Source organism: Thrips palmi, unplaced genomic scaffold (assembly GCF_012932325.1).
Source record: "Thrips palmi isolate BJ-2018 unplaced genomic scaffold, TpBJ-2018v1 HiC_scaffold_3, whole genome shotgun sequence".
NCBI classification, from domain to species: Eukaryota; Metazoa; Arthropoda; class Insecta; order Thysanoptera; family Thripidae; genus Thrips; species Thrips palmi.
In genome coordinates, this window is record NW_023144630.1 from 3,130,307 (window position 1) to 3,151,464 (window position 21,158).

The 21,158-nt window shown below is 52.7% G+C and overlaps 1 protein-coding gene across 1 annotated transcript in view; it reads right to left on the reverse strand.

Annotated features, from left to right (window-relative positions):
- Window positions 1-20,512, reverse strand: part of LOC117648407 (retinal homeobox protein Rx1-like) — a gene marked incomplete at its 5' end in the record, with an annotated part of 32,767 nt that extends 12,255 nt beyond the window's left edge. Inside the window, 2 exons of the mRNA XM_034390914.1 lie at window positions 11,135-11,457; window positions 20,242-20,512. Of these exons, the coding sequence (XP_034246805.1) occupies window positions 11,135-11,457; window positions 20,242-20,512 (594 nt within the window). The remainder of the gene's footprint in view (window positions 1-11,134; window positions 11,458-20,241) is intronic.
- Between the last annotated feature and the right edge of the window lie 646 nt (window positions 20,513-21,158).

Genomic DNA, 21,158 nt, shown 5'->3' on the forward strand with positions numbered 1-21,158 from the left:
GTTTTTCTTTACGTGTGCACACGTTTGCATGTTCAGTTATGATTTTTCTAAATGCTATCTAATTATTTGTTTGTTTTTAATGATTTTTAAAATGTTTTTCTCTGTGATTTTTCGTGTTGTTTTTTAATTGTACTTTTTATTGGCAGCCTTCTTTACCTTTTTCGCCCAGTGGCGTTAACGATCCAGTGGATTTCTCAGTCAGCCCCAGCCAGGGCTGTGCCAAGGCGCGTGGTTCCATTCGTGCTGGCCGGGTTGGCGGGGTGGCGGTGGGGCTCTCACTCGGAAACACTCGGGAACCGGAAGCCGGGCCGAGCGAGGTGATGAACGGATTGCCGGAAGTGGCGGGGAGGGCGGGGCAATATGAGTGTTTAATGCTCGAGCCTATTAGATAGGTATCGCGCCCCTCTTAGCCTGTCCATGTGTTTTTACACTAATTATTTCAGGCCGACATCGCACAGTGGGCCAGAAGATCGATGGAAGAGGCCGAAATTCCAGACGCGTTTTGACGTCCAGGTCGCTGAATGGGACTCGCACCGGACGTGTGACCCCACCAACGGATTGCTCTCCGAACGAGGAATCCATTGGTGTGGTCACGCGTTCGGTTGAGTCCCACTGAGCGGCTCTGGTCTGGAGCTCAAAACGGCTCGCTCAAGTACTCATAAACAATCAATTTAGCAGTGCCCGCCATGCATTATGGTCTCTCTCGCTCTCTCGCTGTCTCTGTTCGCTTCATTACCAGTCGTTAGCCGAGCATTACGCCCGCCACCCTTCCTCGGGGGAAAACTACCCTACCAGTGGGCCTCCACGCATTCAATCGAAAGCAGAAAAAGCGGGTCGAAGTCGGGGCCGTGCGTTTAGGTTCCCACTAGCCTCCAGCCCCACCAGCCTGAGTCCACTTAAGTTCTCGGCTCATGTGAAACCCTGCGTTTTGGTGCCACCTGCGTCGGTCTTCTGGCAAATCCACTGTGCGCCGTACAGTGTCCACCCAAAAAAAAATGACTTTTTTGTATGAAAAAAAAATTAACTTAACTTGTTTTTTTTTAGAAAAATTTTCTTTATCCAAACGTAGACTTTCTTTCTTATAAAAATCCAGAAAGTGAAAAATCAAGAAACCGTTTTTGTGGGTGTACTTCCGGAGGAACGGGCGACGGTGGCGCCACAGGGCCGCGGTGGGCAATTGGAACGAAGGTCGCTAACGGGCAATCATTTAGCAATTACATGGATAACGCGCAATGAGCCTGTCCAGGGACACCGAGCGGGGAGGGGGGGGGGGGGAATAAGTGAATGCAAAGAAGGAGGGGGCAGGGTGAAACGCGGAGGGGTGGAGTGGTGTGGGAAGCGTCCAGACAAATAAAACTACACACCTCTTACACAAACACTCACTACACTGGGATTCGGGGTTGCCAGATGAGCAGGCGAAAATTCACACTTGACTCAGCTACCCAGCAGGCAGGGCTTAGTTTGGCAACACTTTTGGATTGGCGACCCTGGTGCACCGAGGTAAATTTTGCTTTCTTAGGTCGGCAGGACTGTCGGGCGTCGGGCGGAAAAGCCACGCGAGGTGTGGTCGTTTTGCAGAGCACCTCGTCTTATTGGTCGCTTTGTTGCTCAGGAACGGGATGCCGGCTGGGCCGAGGGGGCCACCACTCTCATTTCAGGCGTACACAAGATTACGGGATTACGGGAAATTTACTGGGGATTACGCGTGAAATTTTCGAAAATTGGTTCGAAAACGTTGAAAAATAGCTCAAAAACGTTCAAAAATGACTAAAAACGGTGAAAAATGACAGAATTTTGTCAAGGATTACGTGATTACGCCATGGATTACCAGAGATTACCAGCCAACTTGTACACAGGATTACGGGGGTGGTGGCCCCCTCGGGCTGGGCACTAGCTAGCCAGCAGGGAGTTTGGTATTGATCCCAAAACACCTGCTGCTAGGCGCAGGCCACCCGGCCCACAGTGGGCCAGAAGACCGGCGCTGGCGGCCAAAACTCTAGACGCGTTTTGAGCTCCAGAGTCGCTAAATGGGGCTCGAACCGAATGTGTGACCCCACCAATGGATTCCTCCTTCGGAAAGCAATCCATTGGTGGGGTCACACGTTCTCTTCGAGTCGCATTCAGTGGCTCCGGAGCTCAAAACGCTTTGGGATTTTGATCGGAGCCCGGCAAGTCGTCAAGGGACTTGATGATGACATAACGCCAGAAGCGTTTGGCCGGCTCGCCGCAGGCTTGAGGCCTCAGCCATTAGTGCAGTCCGCGGCCCGAGACTCCGAGAGTCGTCGCTCTGTCTCTCTCGCACCCCTGCGGGCCGCCGCGTGAGTGCGAGGGAGACAGAAACAGGCCTCCGCCTGCCTGATTACTCGCGACGGGTCGCGATAAGCCACCCTGGCCGTGGGCCGGCGGGTCCGTGGGCCGCGGGTCGCGTGCCGGGCCGTATTAGCGACCCAGCGCTGCCAACGTGCCAACCCCGCGGCCCTACACCGGTCCCTCGCCTAATTCAATGTTTTCCGCTTTTGTTTCAATGAGGCCCGCTTTCTGTCGACGGCGTGGCGCCGAAGGCCCTAACTAGACTTCTCGACAGTGCCGCCAACACGACAGCCCACTCCCATTTCATTTTTTTTTTTTTTCAAATGACCCGTTGCAATTGTTTTTCTTCAGTTGCTCCTAAGTGCCCTGCTTCACGCTGACACACGGAAAAAAATCCCTTAGTTGTGACAGCTAATGCATTGGCTGATATGGGGCCAGCCAAGAATCAGCAGTCGTGGTAACTAAAAATATTGCTAGCAGCATCAGCAATCATGCCTGGTCGCGACAGCCAACCACATTTGTTGTGCTAGCTAATCCCTCAGTTACAAACGCTAATAAATTTTTTACTCTCCGAAAAATACTGAGACGGGAATAGAACCCGGGACTACAGGCTGAGAACCGTGCTCGGAGGCACTGAGCCACGGAAGCACACGTGTGTGTCGTATGGCCTGCCCCAATGTCACTCCGGGTGGAGGGCCGAAAAAAATACTTCGCAACTTTGATCGCAGTTGAAGTAAAGCTTTGAGGGACTGCATGATTTGCGCGTGCAGCTAACCCCATTAGTTGTCTCAGCTAAGAACCCCACGCTGGATCAGTAAACGTGGGAGTGGCTCTCACGGCAAACACTATCAGTTGCGGTAGCAAAAGCATCATGGTTTTCATAGCTGAACCTCCTACTGTCTGCCTTAGCTAAATTAAAATTTGTAGCCACGGCAATGAGGGTTATGTTTTATAGCTAAGATAATGACTGCGGTAGCTGAGAACATTAGCTGGCGCCATATCAGCTAACACATTAGCTGTCACAACGAATGCTCAGCTGTAACAACTAAGATATTTTTTTCCGTGCACAGCCCGCCCGAGTCCTTTCTGCGATTGCCCAGCAGAACGAAACCCTCAAAAATTTCCTAACCTCAATTTCCCGTCGCCCCTGAACAAGCAGTCCGATCAAGGTCAGCCCTGCCGTGCGCTTCGGCCCTTACCGAGAAAAATAACTTCTTCAACACCCCGATATATACTTCCTTCATGGCCCGGGCCGCGCACGCCGCGGTTGTATATGCATATTTAATAGTGTAAGGGCCATTATTTTTTATGTGTACTCGATGTAACGGCGCATGCGAGCGCGCAGTGCAGATTTATCTTTACAAATTATATGGGCTACAGCGCACAGTGGAGCGAAACGCCAAAAAATGCGACATCGTGGGACATAAAATCATTTTCCGATCTGTCAGCTTTTTTCACGGCATATGGTCATTTCATGATGTTATCTAGTAAAAGAAATGATTTCCTGGTATTGGCTAGGCTTGTAGAGCAAAAAATCGCGAAAAACATGAAAATTTTGTACTAAAATGTACCATTTTTTACACGTTTTTTGCCCGTAAAACTGACATTTTTTCGATTCTGCAACTTTTTCAACAGATTCTGAAAGCTAAGGACAAGGCCTACAACTTTTGTTTGGTCGCAACGCTGTAGCGAGGTCGGCTCTTCGACTTTTTTGGCCTCAAAGGTTTTCCTATAATAAATTGCACTGGAAAATTATTCTTATTTAGACAAATTTAGGTATTCTTGTGCCCCTGCAGTCCGCTTTACATCCCAACCAGTTTCAATCATCCGATCGAGTTAATAAGAACCGGAAATAGATGTAGCGAGGCAACACAGACCTCAAGGGCACAAAAATACCTAAATTTGTCAAAATAGGAATAATTTTTCAATAAAATTTATTATAGGGAAAACCTTTGAGGCCAAAAAACTCGAAGAGCCGACCTCGCTACAGTGTTGCGACCATAACAAAAGTTGTAGGCCTTGTCCTTAGCTTTCAGAATCTGTTGAGAAAAGTTGCAGAATCGAAAAACTGACAGTTTTACGGGAAAAAAACGTGTAAAAAATGGCACATTTTGATACAAAATTTTCGTGTTTTTCGCGATTTTTTGCTCTATAAGCCTAGCCAATACCAGGAAATCATTTCTTTTACTAGATAACATCATGAAATGACCATATGCCGTGAAAAAAGCTGAGGGATCGGAAAATGATTCTATGTCGCACGATGTCGCATTTTTTGGCGTTTCGCTCCACTGTGCAGCGTGTCCCGAAAGGGCGTTCCGCGCCCGATGGAGCAGTTATGTTGCCCAATTCGACCGTCGGGCCTATCGCAACCTCGACAACAACAACAACAACAACAAGCCAGAAAAATCATTGGTGAAAATCCGTTGGAGCAGCTGTTGTGTTGCCCAATTCGACCGTCGGGCCTATCGCAACCTCGACAACAACAACAACAACAACAACAACAACCCAGAAAAATCATTGGTGAAAATCCGTTGGAGCAGCTGTTGTGTTGCCCAATTCGACCGTCGGGCCTATCGCAACCTCGACAACAACAACAACAACAACAACCCAGAAAAATCATTGGTGAAAATCCGTTGGAGCAGCTGTTGTGTTGCCCAATTCGACCGTCGGGCCTATCGCAACCTCGACAACAACAACAACAACAACAACCCAGAAAAATCATCGGTGAATATCCGTTGGAGCAGTAGTTGTGTTGCCCAATTCGACCGTCGGGCCTATCGCAACCTCGACAACAACAACAACAACAACAACAACAACAACCCAGAAAAATCATTTGTGAAAATCCGTTGGAGCAGCTGTTGTGTTGCCCAATTCGACCGTCGGGCCTATCGCAACCTCGACAACAACAACAACAACAACCACAACAACAACAACCCAGAAAAATCATTGGTGAAAATCCGTTGGAGCAGTTGTGTTGCCCAATTCGACCGCCGGGCCTATCGCAACCTCGACAACAACAACAATAAGCCAGAAAAATCACCGGTGAAAATCCGATGGAGCAGTTGTGTTGCCCAATTCGACCGTCGGGCCTATCGCAACCTCGACGATGACAACAACAAAAACAACAACAAGCCAGAAAAATCATCGGTGAAAATGACACGGCTGCGTTTGTCGGCGTTCCTTTGGCGGAAGCGGAGGCACATCGCACAATGGGGATCACGTGTCACTGACGTTTTTGTTTTTACTTATTTGAAAAAGAAATGGGATTCCGCCTTATGAGACGGACGGGACGGAGCGGGAGTATGAAGCTTATGACTCACCGCTTTGGCGGTAAAAACAAAAACTAAAGTCAGACCGCGGCGGGGTCAACGACGCGCGGGTCGCGGAAGCCGAATGAAGTGAGCGAAAACGAGCGGCCGGAATTGAATAAAGGGCCGGTTTCATTTCTATATCTCCGTGTTTCGGCGCGTGCGAGTCGATTGTTTTGAATATTTTAATGCATCTAAACACAGTCGGCGCTGCCTAACCACGCTTAAATTGGTGCGGGGGTGAAGTTACGCTTTATCGCGGTGCGTGTCCGCTCGTATTAGCAGCGTAGCGGCCCCCTCCCCACACCCCGGGCCGCGCCCGGCCGCGCCGCACAGTGGGCCAGAAGACCGGTGGAGGCGGCCAAAACTCTTGACGCGTTTTGAGCTCTAGAGTCGCTAAGCAGGGCTCGGATCGTGCGAGTGACCCCATCAATGGATTCCTCGTTCGGAGAGCAATCCATTGGTGGGGTCACACGTTCGGTTCGAGTCCCATTTAGCGACTCTGGAGCTCAAAACGCGTCGTGGCCGCCTCCACCGTCTCCTGGCGCCGCCGGCCGTCAGCCACTTCGGGGCTGGAAGCAAGGCCGCGTTCCACGATAGGCCGTCCGGACCTCGATTAATCACAAATCATGAAATAAACCGGAAAAGCGCCCGGCGCGTAAAGCCCTTCGCGAAACAGCCCCTCCCTCTCCCCCACTGATAATTCCCCCTAGTTGGCCGAGTCTCCACGCACCGCGATGAAGCTATAACGGGGGAGGGGGGTGGCTAGGTTTGGTACAGCGGGGGGATAATTTGGTAATTTTGTGTTGTTGGTAATTGGTTTATGGTTCGCGTGAGGCGGCCGATAACATGCTAAGAACATTCCAGTCATTATCAAGTGCCTTTCATTAGCAGCAGCGCGGGGCCAAAGGTCGAGCTTGCACAGCAAGGCGGGCTGAAATGGGTCAAACTCGATGCTGGCCTCGGTCAAAGTGGGTTTTTAAATCCCCCACCCCTTAAAAAACTAAAAAGAAAATTTTAAAAAAATGAAGAAAAGCATCGTGTTGCCCGACCAATGGATTCCTCATTCGGAGAGCAATCCATTGGTGGGGTCACACGTGCGGTACGAGTCCCGGTTAGCAACTCTGGAGCTCAAAACGCGTTCGGGGTTTGGACCGCCTCCACTTCTGGCAAATCCACTGCGCGACGCTGCAAACAGCTCCAACGTAACCGCTTTGGGCTTTTTAACGCGCGGCAGGGCGACACATGCGACTGGAGGCGACAGATCGCGGGGGCGGGAACCACCATCTGGAAAAAGTGCATAGCGCCCAATGCAGAATCGAGTTATGAAACCAAACTGCGAAATAATTGTGTCCGCGGGCATTGTTCGCGCAATTAAATCACTTTGGCCGCGAGCGGCTGACAGATGGCCGGGCGCCACCCTAGTGGAATCCCCCCACCCCCACCCCAGCCCTCCCCCTTTCACAGTGTGCCGCGCGCTCAGTCGGATACCACACTCCACACATAAATAAATGTGTTACGCATAACGAAGCGCAGCAAACAACAAGTGCGCACAAACTATTTGCCCCCTCCCTCCCTCTCAAGAGTGCAATGCTCTCTCTCTCTCTCTCTCTCTCTCTCTCTCTCTCTCTTTCTCGCTCTCTCTCTCTCTCTCGCCACGTCTTCCTATATCCCTCATCCCCCTCTCACTGACATTCTCTCTCTCTCCCTTACACTCGATCGAGGGAGAAAAAAAAAGGAAATGATAATCGAATTTCACCGCGCCATCCGCCTTCACGCCATGTCGCCGCCGATGCACATGTTTTCTTGTCATTGACGTGTGTGTGTGTGTGTGTGACTCGTGCTCACTTGTACTGTCCGGTCACCGCTCTCAGCCCGGGGTTGTTGCCGTGCGAATACCGCCTGCCAATAAACGTAGAGCGCATTATTCGCAGTAACGTCTGGGAATGGAATCGCCGCATGCAGAAGTCAGGGGCGGGGGGCACTCACCTGCACGCGGCTCGAGTAAACTAGCAATCATGAAAACGTCGTTGAGAAGCACTTAATCTCAAAGTAAAATGACATGAATTTGTCAAAACGCAAGATTTTCAAAAAAAAAATTCCACCTAAAATTTTACGTAATAGTAACTATTGGGATTTTTTTAAATACGTATTTGTACTTTTCACAAAATCGCGTTTCCCCTAAAAATCCTTCCTTTTGAAAAAAAAATGGTCTGGGTCGGCCGGTATTCGAACCCGCGGCGTCGGTGGTGACCCTAACATCGGCCTGATGCCCCGCTGTCGCCGCCTGTCAGCGCGTATGACGGTGATAGTTTCCAAACTCGGTTGCCATCATGCAATCGGATCGCGTGCCGCCGCGCCGCCGCGCCGCCCAGCAGGCAGTGCAGGCGGTGCAGCACCGAGACGTGATAACAATTTACGTGGCGGCTTTACACTGTGTGAGAGCGTGTGTGTGTGTGTGTGTCCGCGTTGTCGTGAGTGTGTGTGGGAGAGAGAGAGAGAGGCGATGAGCAATGTCTCCTTCACCCAGAGAAATGGTTTCTAGATTTTCAATTTTCTTGGTTTTTATAAGAAAAAAATCTTAACGCAAGAAAATTTTTCTACGTGTAAGAAATAAAATTTTTGAATAAAATAAAAATTTCTGAAAAAAAAAACTTAATTTTTTTTCTTGATTTAAGAATTTTTTTTGGATGTTGAGAGCGGCAAACCGTTACAGAAACCAGGCAGAGAGAGGGGTGAAGAAAATTTGGAACTCATTTTTAACGCGTTCATTGCTGTTTCCTAGTCACCTCCCTCGTTATTCCGAAATCAATCCGACTTCAACCTGCCGTGCCGAACGGTGCTACAATATTCCGTGCCAACGACGACGGTTCCTTCGGACCTCACCGGCACTTGGTGACAGATGAAATAAGCCCCGCCGGCCAACCTGTACGCACCGAAACGACATCATGGGCAAATCAAACTCGATACAAAATAAAAAGGGGGAGGGGGAGGGAACTTCCCTTTGCAAGGCGTCAAGAACGTCGAGACCGCCGCAAGGCCCGCAAATTCGATTTGGCCCCGCAATTGTGGCTCAAAAGGAGCGCCCAGGGAAATTGATTGGATCGAGGAAAGAAGTGTGTGTCTGTGTGTGTGCACCCCCTCCCCCTTTTCACATAAATGCGACTCCAGATTTTCGTGTCGGACTCAGGCAATCCTCCATCAAGACACATTCATGGCTTGGACGCCGAGTAATGAGTGTGATGATACGTCCTGCGTTATGATTCCGTTTTGCTCCCCCGTCTCCGCGGGCGCTCCGGGGCGGTCCCCGAGGGAACGCCTCAAAACGGTCCCCCGGGACGCAGTGGGCCAGAAGACCGGTGGAGGCGGCCAAAAACTCTCGACGCGTTTTGAGCTCCAGTCGCTAAACGGGACTCGAACCGAACGTGTGACCCCACCAACGGATTCCTCGTTCGGAGATCAAGCCACTGGGTTGACACGTGCGGTCCGAGTCCTGTTTAGCGACTCTGGAGCTCGAAGCGCGTCTTTGGCGGCCTGCGCCGGCCTTCCGGCCCACTGTGCGAGGCAACGCCACCAACGAGTCCCGCGGGAGGCGGGGGAGGGGGGCCGGCCGACGAGCCGCTTGTTCCGAGCGACAATGCCGACCCAACGCAAAACTCGCAAAACGCGCCTTGCTTATTTCCTTATTTTGTCGCGAAACTAGGCAAACCGGGTTACGCGCGCACAATGCCCACCGGCAAATCATAACCTCACTTTGTGCGCAAGGCGACGTGCGGTGGTGTGAGTGTCTGCGAGGACGTGTCGACCCTGCCGCCAACAGGGCGTTTTCAGTTTGTAAAATTCGTTTTTCTACTTTTGAGGTGGCTTGCTGTGATGACGAACCGAAGGATCCGAAGCTGGCATCGTTCACGGCGCGTGTCGCAACAGGACACGCGCACATGCACACACACACACACCTGGCGAGCGGCCGTTTGCGTGTGATACTCCGATCCCCCTCCGCTATTTTATTGCGACGCGCGTCCGCTTCCTGTGCAGGTTCCTGTGCGGGGCTGCGTGGCAAAGGGGTGGCATGGCCGAGACACGACGCCGATTCAAATTGTCACCAGCAACTCTAAGGAAGGCGTGGGCAAGGGGTAACCAACTCGATATTATTTTCATGTACACTGATTTCATTTAGAGTATGATGACATTGTGATTTCTTTTGATTATTTTATTATTATTATGAACATCACTGATTGTAGGAGATTCTGAACGATCATGTTGATTGTTGGGGAATTTTGGGGATTTTTTGAGCGACGACCTTGAAAAACTGTCAAAGTGTCGAAAATCAAATATTGCTGACTTTGGGCGGCCACTGCGTCCAGTTTAGTTGCGGTCAAAGGCCTCCCTCAACGCCATAGTATTCTGAAGATCCCACTCTTTCCTGCCCGACTCGGGAAGACTCTGACCGCAGCTAGGTTGAGAGCAGTGGTCTCGCAAAATGGTCAAAAAGTGAATGAATTTCAGAAAGTAGCTGTTTTTGCTGACTTTGGGCGGCTACTGCGTCCAATTTAGTTGCGGTCAAAGGCCTCCCTCAACGTAATAGTATTCGGAAGACCCTACTCTTTCATGCCCCGGCTCGGGAAGGCTTTGACCGCTTATAGTTTGGAAGCAGTGGTCTCGCAAAAAAGTCAAAAAAATGAATGAATTTCAGAAAGTAGCTGTTTTTACTGACTTTGGGCGGCTACTGAGTCCAATTTAGTTGCGGTCAAAGGCCTCCCTCAACGTCATAGTATTCGGAAGACCCTACTCTTTCATGCCCCGGCTCGGGAAGGCTTTGACCGCTGATACTTTGGGAGCAGTGGCCTCGCAAAAATGGTCAAAAGTGATTGAATCCTAGTGATTTTATCGAATGATGTTGATTATTTCACTGATAACCAACTAGTCGTGCAATTATTATCTTGAGTTGGGTACCCTTTGGGCGTCGGGGTTGGGGAACCTGCCCCTGCCCACGGTTAGAAAGGTTAGGTTAGAAAGGCTCCCATCGCGGGACACAAAGTGAGTTGAAATGCTTGTATTCCGGAGCGCGGCATTTCTGTGCACGAAGTTTGCCTGCAACGCCGCGCGCGCTACCCACCAGTGAGGGGTGCGGGTTGGGCCGCCTGTGCATTCCCGGTCGACAAGTGCACCAGCGCCCCCTCTCCCTCCCTCTCTCTGTCTCTCTCCCCTCCCCCCGGGCCCTGGTGCCGTGCCGACTCCGACTGCCACCTGCTTTGTTTCTTCCGCCGGGAAATAATGCAATTATACTATTAGGGCGAAATCAATCTCTGGCCAGGCAGTGCGATACCGTTTCCACAGCAGGCTGATTCCGAGAGTCGTTTTCGTCTATCCGAACGTGTGACCCCACCAATGGATTGCTCTCCGAACGAGGAATCCGTTGGTGGGGTCACACGTTCGGTTCGAGTGCCATTTAGCGACTCTGGAGCTCAAAACGCGTCTTTGGCCGCCTCCACCGGCCTTCCGGCAAGTGTACTGACCTGGACGCGGACCTCCGGCAGGCTGACCTTCATGGCCAGCTCCTCCCTGGAGTACACGTCGGGGTAGTGGCTCTTCTCGAAGGCCCGCTCCAGCTCGTGGAGCTGGTAGGTGGTGAAGGTGGTCCGGTTGCGGCGGTGCTTCTTCTTGTCGGACATGGAGCTGCCGTCGCTGTCGCCGCCCCCGCCGCCCCCGCCGCCTCCGCCGCCGCCGCCCCCGCCGCTCGCGTCGCCCGCATCGTGGTCCTCGTCGCTGTCGCCGCCGGGGCCCAGGCGGCAGCGGAGGTCCGACGGCGACGCCGCGTCCGAGTGGCAGCTGTTCTCACCTGAAATTTAAAAAAAAAATTCTTAAAAAAACTTTAAAAAAATTTAACCAAAAAAATTAAAAAAAATAAAGAATTTCTAAAAAAAAGTTTAACTTTAAAAAACTTTAAAAAATAAAAAAATTTAAAAGAAATTTTGAACTTAAAAATTTTTGAAACATTAATTTTCTGTTGAAATGTTAGTTTTGAGAATGAAAACAAGTCCAACAAGACGTTTATTGTGAAACAAATCAGTTCGCGAGCAGCTTTACAGCGACTAAATGCACCGCCACCAAAAGTGGTGCCATTCGCCTGCAAGTGCCCCCAAACCCCCTCTCTCCCTCCCTTTTTTTCCAGGACTGCGACAGCAAACACAAACCAATTACCCCCCGGTTTTTATTTTTCCTGCCTCCCTGTGGCGACTGGCCGGACTGGCCATTACGACGCATTAATCAGATGTCGGAATTACTCGCCAAGACTAATTCTTCAGCCGCGGTTAAGTCGGTGGCCCCTTATCAAGCGCTGCGGGGGGAGGGGAGGGGGGGGGGTCACCGAGAGGAGGGGGAGGGGAGGGGGGAAAGCACGGCGCATTAATATGTATAGGACTCAGTGCGTGTTGTGGCAGCGGCTATAGCCAGGTGTCTGCATGCTCGTTGTTCGCTCCCACCCCTGCCCCCTCTCGCCACCCCTCACCACCCTCCCCCTCCCCCCACCCCCACCGAAGCGGCACTGCCTTCTCCATTACGAAGAGCGCCCTCGTGAGCAGTGTATGTGCTTGTTCACATCTTTATCAATGAGCAATTCCTTTTTAGGTCTCCGTTCCCAGTTTGGTTTTGCAGTGCCATTTCACGGGCGGATGGTGCGGAAAGCACGGGGCGCTGATGGAAACTGCGGCCCCCGGTGGTACTCGAACCCACGCCCTCTGGCCCCGCTTTAATCCAGCTCGCCTCATTAGCCCTAACTCACACGTAATTTAAAGCAATTATCTCCACGCGCCAACCAGCGCGAGGGTTGCCAACCCGACGCCCGGCCGGCGCGGCCTTTCACCCACTACAGGGTTGCCAACTCTGAGGTGGCTAAACGCCGCTAAACACAATGTAACGACTTAGCCGATCGCCCAAGAGCGCTTTCCTTGCTTCGAAAGCAAGGGCTACCGATATGGGTCACCCCGGCCACCCCTCGCATTCAAATCAGGCAGTGTAGCCGTTTGCAATCGACGCCCCGCGACGCTCCCACCCCCAGTCTCTTCCCAGCAATTACCCCCATCGGCTCTCCTTTTCTACAACGCGGGTCCGAGCGAAAAGGACTTCCGGAGGCCGCCGTCAGAGGCCGCCGTCAGAGGCCGCCGTCAGAGAGGCCACTGGCCACTCACTCACGACTGACATTGACAAATGGTTTGTTTGTCTGACGGACATGATCCCAGGATAATTGAGTGCATGACTTCGAAAGGGCGGCTCTGGGGTTGGCAACACTGTGGCGGCGGGGCGGGCCGACGAGGGGCCCAACGGCCGGGGAGGGAAGGCCAAACACAGTGGGCCAGAAGACCGGCGCCGCCGGCCAAAACTTGAGACGCGCTTTGAGCTCAGTCGCTCAACAGGAATCGAATTGCCGTCGAAGAAGCAAGTCGTGACAAATTTCTGCTGGGTCCAAAATTTCCGCGCCGTGTGTGGCTGTTTGTCGCCCTTTAGTTAAACTTCCCCGCTACTGCCCCCCTCCCTCTCTCCCTCTCTCTCCCCTTCGTTTACCCTGTCACGATAGGACTTTACCAGCTCATAATTGCTTTTCCGAATTCATCACGTTTTTCCGTGTTTTCTAGTAATTTGTTCCGTGCGCCCGTGCCGGACCTTTTTTTCCTATCTCTCTCTCTCTCTCGCTCTCTTTCCCTCTCTCCCTTTTTTCTCTCTTCCCCTCTTCCTTTTTTTTCCGTCGCAAACTCTGCGCTGACCACCCAGCAGTTGCATTATTACAAAGTGGCGAAGCGCGGGACTGTTTGACATATGAAAACGGCGGATGGGGATACGATTGATCAGGCCGTGCATATCTGTGTGTGCGTGTGCGTGTGTGTGTGAAGTGAACGATACTACCTTGGAGTACCTGCTCTGCACAGACACGAGTCCTTTAGTCTGATGTAGGAGGCGGGTGGTGTCCCATGCATGCAGTACATGTGTGTGTGTGCGTGTGTGTGTGAGAGAGAGTCAGAGAGGGTGAATGAATATGTGTTTGTGCATGTCCGAGAGAGAGAGAGAGAGAGAGAGAGAGAGAGAGAGAGAGAGAGAGAGAGAGAGAGACTGATGGGTAGTCCGGTACCCGCACGCGAGCAGGCAAGCACCCTCTGCGGGTTCAGTGCTGACAGCGAGTTCCGTTGGCAGCCATGGCGTTACCGGCGTTGCCCGCGCGTTGCCCGCCCTGCCCCGGGCAGCAGAATGCCCCACATCGATCCACACCATTAGGATCTCGGGGCGAGGAGCAGAGAGAAGCCCTCCGGATTATAATCCGCGACAAATTCATGGCCGTGATAATAGTGCGGCCCCCAAATACAATACGGAACAATGTCCGAGGGTGTTTCGGGTTCCTTCCGAAACATGATCGGCGTGCTGAGGCGTGCGTGGGTGGCGGGCCTTCCCCCCCCCCCTTCCCGCCCGCTAATCGTAAACACTTTTCCCCTACACTGGCTGCGGAAGGGCGAGGGAGGGCGCGGGCAGTCGCGGAGCGGTGCTCTGTCTCTCTCGCACCCCCAGCTGCCCTGCGGCACGCCCGTGAGTGCGACAGAGACAGAGCGACTGGGGTGCGACAGTGCTAGACAGTGCGAGGCTGGGCAGCCGCGAAAAGGCGACGCCCAGCGCGGCCGACCGTGGCGTCGCACAGTGGGCCAGAAGACCGGTGGAGGCGGCCAAAATCCCGGACGCGTTTTGAGCTCCAGAGTCGCTAAATGGGACTCGAACCGAACGTGTGACCCCACCAATGGATTGCTCTCCGAACGAGGAATCCATTGGTGGGGTCACATGTCCGGTTCGAGTCCTATCTTCTGGCCCACTTGTTCTTTTTGTCTGCGGAAAGGAGTGCCACTGCAAGACGCATCGTTCGTCGCCAAAGCTGCCGTCTGAATGGCGGTCCATTAGACTTCGGGGCGGTGGGAAGGGGCCACGTGCTGAGAGGCCATTCCGCGTTATAAATGATTTCGGCCCAGGCGTGGGTTCGACTCCCGGTGTCGCCAGATCATTTCTACCGCTATTTTTCTTTGTTTTTTAGTCGGATGTTCAAACGCCAAACTAAACCCCATCCAACGGGTTGATTTTTATAACCGGGAAAATACAAACAACAACAACAACAACAACAACAACAACAAAAGAAGAATACAGGCGAATATCCCGCGTCAGTTTTGGAAAATAATTACCATCCTTTTTGACAATAATGCGACACATCCGTCGAGGCCTCGTTTCACACGCTGCAAGCCAATCTACAGTGTCGTGTTGCCTCGGTACCCTTCGGGCCTTGGGTTTCGCACGTGCCACCCCCCACCCCCTCTTTCCCGTCACACACACACACACACACACAACGGTCGCTATCGTGACTACTAAAATAATAGTCGCGCGTGGTCACCCCGTTCGTGAAGCGGGCTTGCACACGCACGCACACACACACACACACGCACATATTCACGCCATGGAGTGATCTGTTTACGAACTCGTCACCCTGCACACGCTAAATTAGGGGTGGCTGTGGCAGCGAGGGAGGCCGACCGCCGAGCGCGCGCAAGTCTAGTTCCCGCCAAAACGGGGAAATCACAGATCCCAACTGCCAAAGACCGACCAATAAGCTATAGTCTCTTGAATTTTGTTTGAAATTTATTTTTAACGGTGTGTCACTCCATTGTCACGAGTCAATTTTTTGGCCGGACGAGTAAAACTAATAATATTAAACTTGAGTTCAACTGTAATTTATTTTTTTTGCAACGACACGGGAATATTGGCATCGAGTGATCCATGGGAGACTCTTTTGACCCATTTCCTCGTTTGTTGACGTTGTTCTTTCTTTGTTCTTCCTTCTTTCTTTCTTTTTTCTCTCTTTTTCGCGGCGTCCGTGCGAGGACGATACATGGCAGATAGCGTTTGAAAGGCGGCGGCGCGGCTCGACTCGCTCTTAACATTTTCGTCCGGTAATCTAATAATCTCCATCCGACCTTTTTTGTCTGCCACGCCTGCTCTGGTCCAGCCACTATCGCGTCCCGATCGAGAGAGAGAAAGAGACGGACAGACAGAAGCAAAGTGGCAGCGTTAAGCCTACACTCAGCAACTCATTAGCCTAATTAAAACGCTAATGTGACAAACGAATTACACGTCTGGGGCCTAGCTACACTCCGGGATAGGCCTTCATAGCGCGTGTTGGCTCACGATGACAATCTTACGCGCGCTCAGGTTAGTTGGCTTCGGAGCCTGGGGGAAATTGAAAATTATTGATATTGAATCACTTGAGAGTGGCAAGATTTTAGACGGATTGATTTAGTTCAGATGAAAGTGAGCATTCATTCATTCATTCATTCATTCATTCATTCATTCATTCATTCATTCATTCATTCATTCATTCATTCATTCATTCATTCATCCATTCATTCATTCATTCATTCATTCATTCATTCGTTCATTCATTCATCAAATATTATCTATTGTACTATTGTACATGACAGAAGCGGGAACAAAAATTCGCACCTCGCTTTTGCGGTGAATATCGATCCGGCACGGCGGTGGTTAAAACCGAACCCTTTTCGACGCCAATCAAACAGGGTTCCTGTTCTCGTGGCGAGGCATTGGTGCGTGAGTGGGCTGTGGAGAGGAAGGCCTACGGTAGCAGCTACGGGCCAAAGGCCACTCTGCCCTCCGACCCGGCATGCTAGGCCTGCCCAACACCGGTAGCACTCCGACAGACTCGGCGCAGTCATCGCCCTCAAAAAAAAAAAAACATTTCGACTCTGTCCAAAAAAAACCTGACCACCTTGTTAGCCTCTACGATACACCCAATTTGAAAAGAGTGCACATTTGCTGGGACTGTAAAGGGAGTCAGTTGTCAGAGTGTGGATAAAAATTCACAAAAATTGGAGGTCAGTTAACTGGTCAACTGAACAACAGTGTGTGTACTACAAACGCGATTTAAAAAAACTGAAAAACTTGCATCAAAGGCCAAGACTTTACATCGGAAAAAGATGAACAAAGCAACAGTGTACATCCTGCAGCAGTCAGAGTGCCGGCACAGGCAGGAAGAGTGTGGAGCAGGGCTGGGAAATACCTAGGTAAAAAGTACCTAGGTACTGTACCTAGGTACTTTTTTGGTACCTATAACTGTACCTAGGTACTCAAGTCACAATTGTAACTGTACCTGTACCTAGGTACATTTTGGGCAGTAACTTTACCTAGAACTGCAAGTACTTTTACAGGTACTTTTGGGCGCGAATGTAGGGAAAGACGGGTAATGAGATGCGCTCAAAACAGTGCGGGGATAAAGAAAGACACTCAGAGGACTGCCTGTTTTCGGGGAAGAAACAGATATTCGGCCCCTCCCCTTTTTATGTTCTTCCTCCGGGCTCCATGTGGCAGGTCTGGTCACCACAACGCAGAGGACTTGCACTATGAAACAATGGACACATCTCAGCGGGGTGTTTGGGGTTTGTCCCTAAAATGCGTTACCGGAACCATCCCATTATAGGAGCGAGGTCAAGGATGGTCCCTGGAGCTGCCGGCGATGCGGCGCGACGAATCGGGGTTGTAAACAGCACACACGTTGGCATGAAAAGGGTCATTGACGCAAGAAAGTTTAAAGGGACGAAAAAGTCGCGCGAGGTTTGTTTTGGTTGCGTTACTGGGCGGATGTGTTGAAATATCAAAATATCTGAAAGTACCTGAAAAGTACCTAGGTATTTTGCCAAAGTACCTGTAACTGTACCTAGGTACTGAGCTCGATCAAGTACCTGTAACTGTACCTAGGTACTTTTTTGATCCAGTATCTGTATCTGTACCTAGGTAAAAATATAAAGTATCTGTCCCAGCCCTGGTGTGGAGGAGAGAGAGATCCCGCGCTTGTGTGTGTGTGCATGTGCGTGCGTGTGTGTGTGTGCGCGTGTGAGAGAGACATCCGATTAGCCGCTACAAATTGGTCAGATGAAACAAGACGTCAGACTCCATATGTGTTATTCATCACATGGGTCCATCTCGGCTTCCCGCGCTCAGAGCCCCGCCCGGCCCCGCCGGCCCCGCCCCCGCACTTCGACAGACAGACAGGCTGCCGATGACGGGCGGGACTTACTGCTCCAATAATATTTGCTTCTCTCTCTCTCTCTCTCTCTCTCTCTCTCTCTCTCTCTCTCTCTTCTCTCTCTGCCTGTGTCCTCCCTATTTTACCGAGCGATTTTTGCAGTCTCAAATAAAGCGGCCGAGATTTGACAAAAGCGAACTGACTGGCATTTTTACAGTTAAAAAACAAGCGGAGGAAAAGTATAAATGTGATCAAAGTTTGGTGACCGTGGGTTGCCAACTTTACCCTTCCGCAAAAAAAAATGAAAGAAAAAAAGACTCTTAGAGCGGTTGCCTAAATGAAACGAAGTGGGGCCGGTGGGGCTCTAAAAGGCCCCAGTGCAGGTGCATGGCTGGCTGGCTGGCTGGCCGGCCCCCAGTTTGTGGACTTACAGTGAAGCTGCAAGTCACGCCGCTCTTCCGAGAGGCGACCATTTGGAAAAACAGGGATCCACCTAAAAGGTAGTATCCACTTAAAAGCCCCACGCGCCCAGCGCGGCTAGCTCGGCCCGGCCCGGCCCGCCTGCCTGTGTTTTCACTCTGTTTTCGTTAAGTGGATCAGATTGCCTGTAATGTGTCGCTGCCCCGACACCACCGGAAAAAAAACCTCCTCTTCGTGGCAAACTCATCTCGGCCACCTTTTTACCAAGACTCTTTCACTCTTCCAGGGAAACGTGGAAATGGCAGATGGGCCATTAGGTCAATCCAAGTCTTGTAACGGCTAAGAAGTTCTGTCTCTCTCGCACCCTTACGGGGCGCCCTATGCGTGAGAGAGAGAGAGAGCAGCCACTGTTCATTCGGCATCAGCCCAGCGGGCGCAGAAATTCATTAGTTTCTAATATCCGGGCCTAAGTTGATTACCGACTCTGCCCTTGCAGCGCCTAGAGGGGAGCAAGACTTGAATTCGCCGCTGGCTTTTGATTCAGAGAGCGACAAGTTGCTGTCCTTGTCCGACAGTTCCAATCTGTAACTGCGTAAATTATTTTTCGTGATCATCGTCATGTAAACAAGGGTGTTGGCGCGGACTTTCGACGAATTTAAATCACCTTATCTGACGCTAATGTAACTTTCCTAAACAACTCACGCCACCGGCCGGCCTTCCCGCCCGATGGCTCGTTCTGTCTCTCTCGCGCCCCTTCGGAGAGTGACAGAGCGAATCGTTCTGTCTCTCTCACACCCCTTCGGAGAGTGACAGAGCGAGAAGGCCGTCATACGTGCCGCGACTTCCCGGAACGCGGCTGGTCACACACGGGGACCTTCCCGCTCAAGTACAAAGCAAGACTTTATCTAATCACTGGGTCGCTCTGTCTCTCTCGCACCCGCAGAGTGCTCAGCGGGTGCGAGAGGGACAGCACGCCGGTTCTCCGTCCACCTCGGTAATAAGTGTCTCGCGACGCGCACCAAAACGGCCAAAATCTGAAACTCAAACAGCCTGCAGACACTCGCCCCGTCTCTGTCGCGTGGGTGCGAGAGAGACAGGCTGTCACAGCTCGCCCTCGGGCGGCGCGCGGCGCGCTGTCACTCTGGAAGGCTAATTGAGAGAGAGAGAGAGAGAGAGAGAGAGAGAGAGAGAGAGAGAGAGAGAGAGAGAGAGAGAGAGAGAGAGAGAGAAAAGAGGAGAGGACGCTGTTTACAGAAGTATATTGAAGCCCGAGGGGCGGCTTCAGGCCGACGGCTGAGGCCCAGGGCACTGGAAAAGGACACTTATTGCCTCTGATTTGGGCTCGGGGACGGATCGGCTCTTGCCCTGGGGCAGAGGTCAAAGGTCGGAACAGCATTCACGCGGGGAGGACAAGAGGATGGCGAAAACGCTACCCATTTGGTTTACGTTTCACCACGGGTACCCAGGTACCCGATAGCATAAACATAGGCGATTACCACCGGTGAGTTCCTGAAAGCCAGGAACCGTTTCACCCATGCGCGTGTCTTTGTAACTAACTGCAACAATCCATTTCTGATTAGGACAATCTTACTCAACCGCGGCCCGCACAGCGCATTTCGTGTACCTGCAGTAGTGACAAATTTGTTGGCGGGTTCAAAACTGGTCACCGCGTTTTGCGATGGCCCAAATCCTGACGTCAACAAAGCGAATGGACAGCAGTGGCGGCCGGCAGGTGGTCCCGAAGTCGCTGCCAAGTACCAATCAGAACGCCGCGACACGGCGTGCAGTAATTGCCCCTCAAGAGGCCTTATCGGCGGCCTAATTAAACTAGATTCGGGTGTCGCGTGGAGCACCTCGGGGCACTCCATGTCGCCATTTCGATGAGGCGTGCTATCACGGCCAAGGCTCGGGTTCTACTCCCGGTGGCGGCGCGCGGTTTTTTGTTTCCGTTTGGCAGTGCAGCTGCCGCACAGCGGGCCAGGAGACCGGCGCCGGCGGCCAAAACTCTAGACGCGTTTTGAGCTCCAGAGTCGCTAAACAGGACACGAACCGAACGTGTGACCCCACCAATGGACTGCTCTCGGAAAGAGGAATCCATTGGTGGGGTCACACGCTCGGTTCGTGGAGGCGACACTTGACACTCACCGCCAGACTCGCCCCCAGTGCAGGAGTCCGGGGTCCTTCGCTGCGAGGGCTGCGTGCCGTTGTTGCTGTGCAGGCCCAGGATGGCGTCGATGGAGTGGCGCGGCCCGGCCGGCGGCGTGGGCGTCTTCAGGTGGTTGTTGTTGATGGTGTTGTTGTTGTTGTTCTTGAAGGGCGGGCGGTGCAGGTGCGGGTGCAGCATCATGGCGGGGTGGTGGTGGTGTCGCATCAGGTCCGCCAGGTCGGCGCTGGTCACCACGTGCGGGAAGCCGCGTGGCGCGACGGCCGGCCCCAGCGGCGCCGACCCCGGGGCCGCCGACCCTGGCGGCCCTGGCGGCGCCTGCACCTGGTCGTCGGAGTCCGAGTCCTCGTCCTTGGCGGCGGGCCGCGGCCCTGACGCCGACGGCGAGGCCGGTGGACGCGGCGCGGCGGAGTCGAGCTCGACGCTGAGCTCCGAGGAGTCCCTGCTGTCGCCGTCCATGGCTGCGTGGCTGGGTCTCGCGACGCTGGGTCTCGCGGCGTCGCGGCGCGTCGCGGCGCTGGGTCGAACGAACACTCTCCGCTGCGCGACGCTGCGCGACGCTACGCTACGCGCGGTGCTGCGGGACAGCCGGGACGGTGCCGGGACGGGCGGGCTGCGCTGCGCGGTCTCGCTCGCCGTCAGGGCCCCCTCGCCGCCGCGCCGCGGCCAGGCTCCGCCCCGTCCTCCCCCTCCACGCCGTCGCTCCCTATATTGTTTTCTCTTTCCTGCCTTCTCGGCCCGTCGCGCTGGAGCTCGCCCCAGCCTCTTGGCACTTCGGGGACCTTCGGGGAGCGTGCGTAAGCCAGGTGGCCGCAGCTGCCTGCGTTCGGCGTGCCCCCTTCCCGCCCCCTTCCCAGTGCTCGTCGTTTACGCGGCGCCCCTTTACAGTGTAGACGCG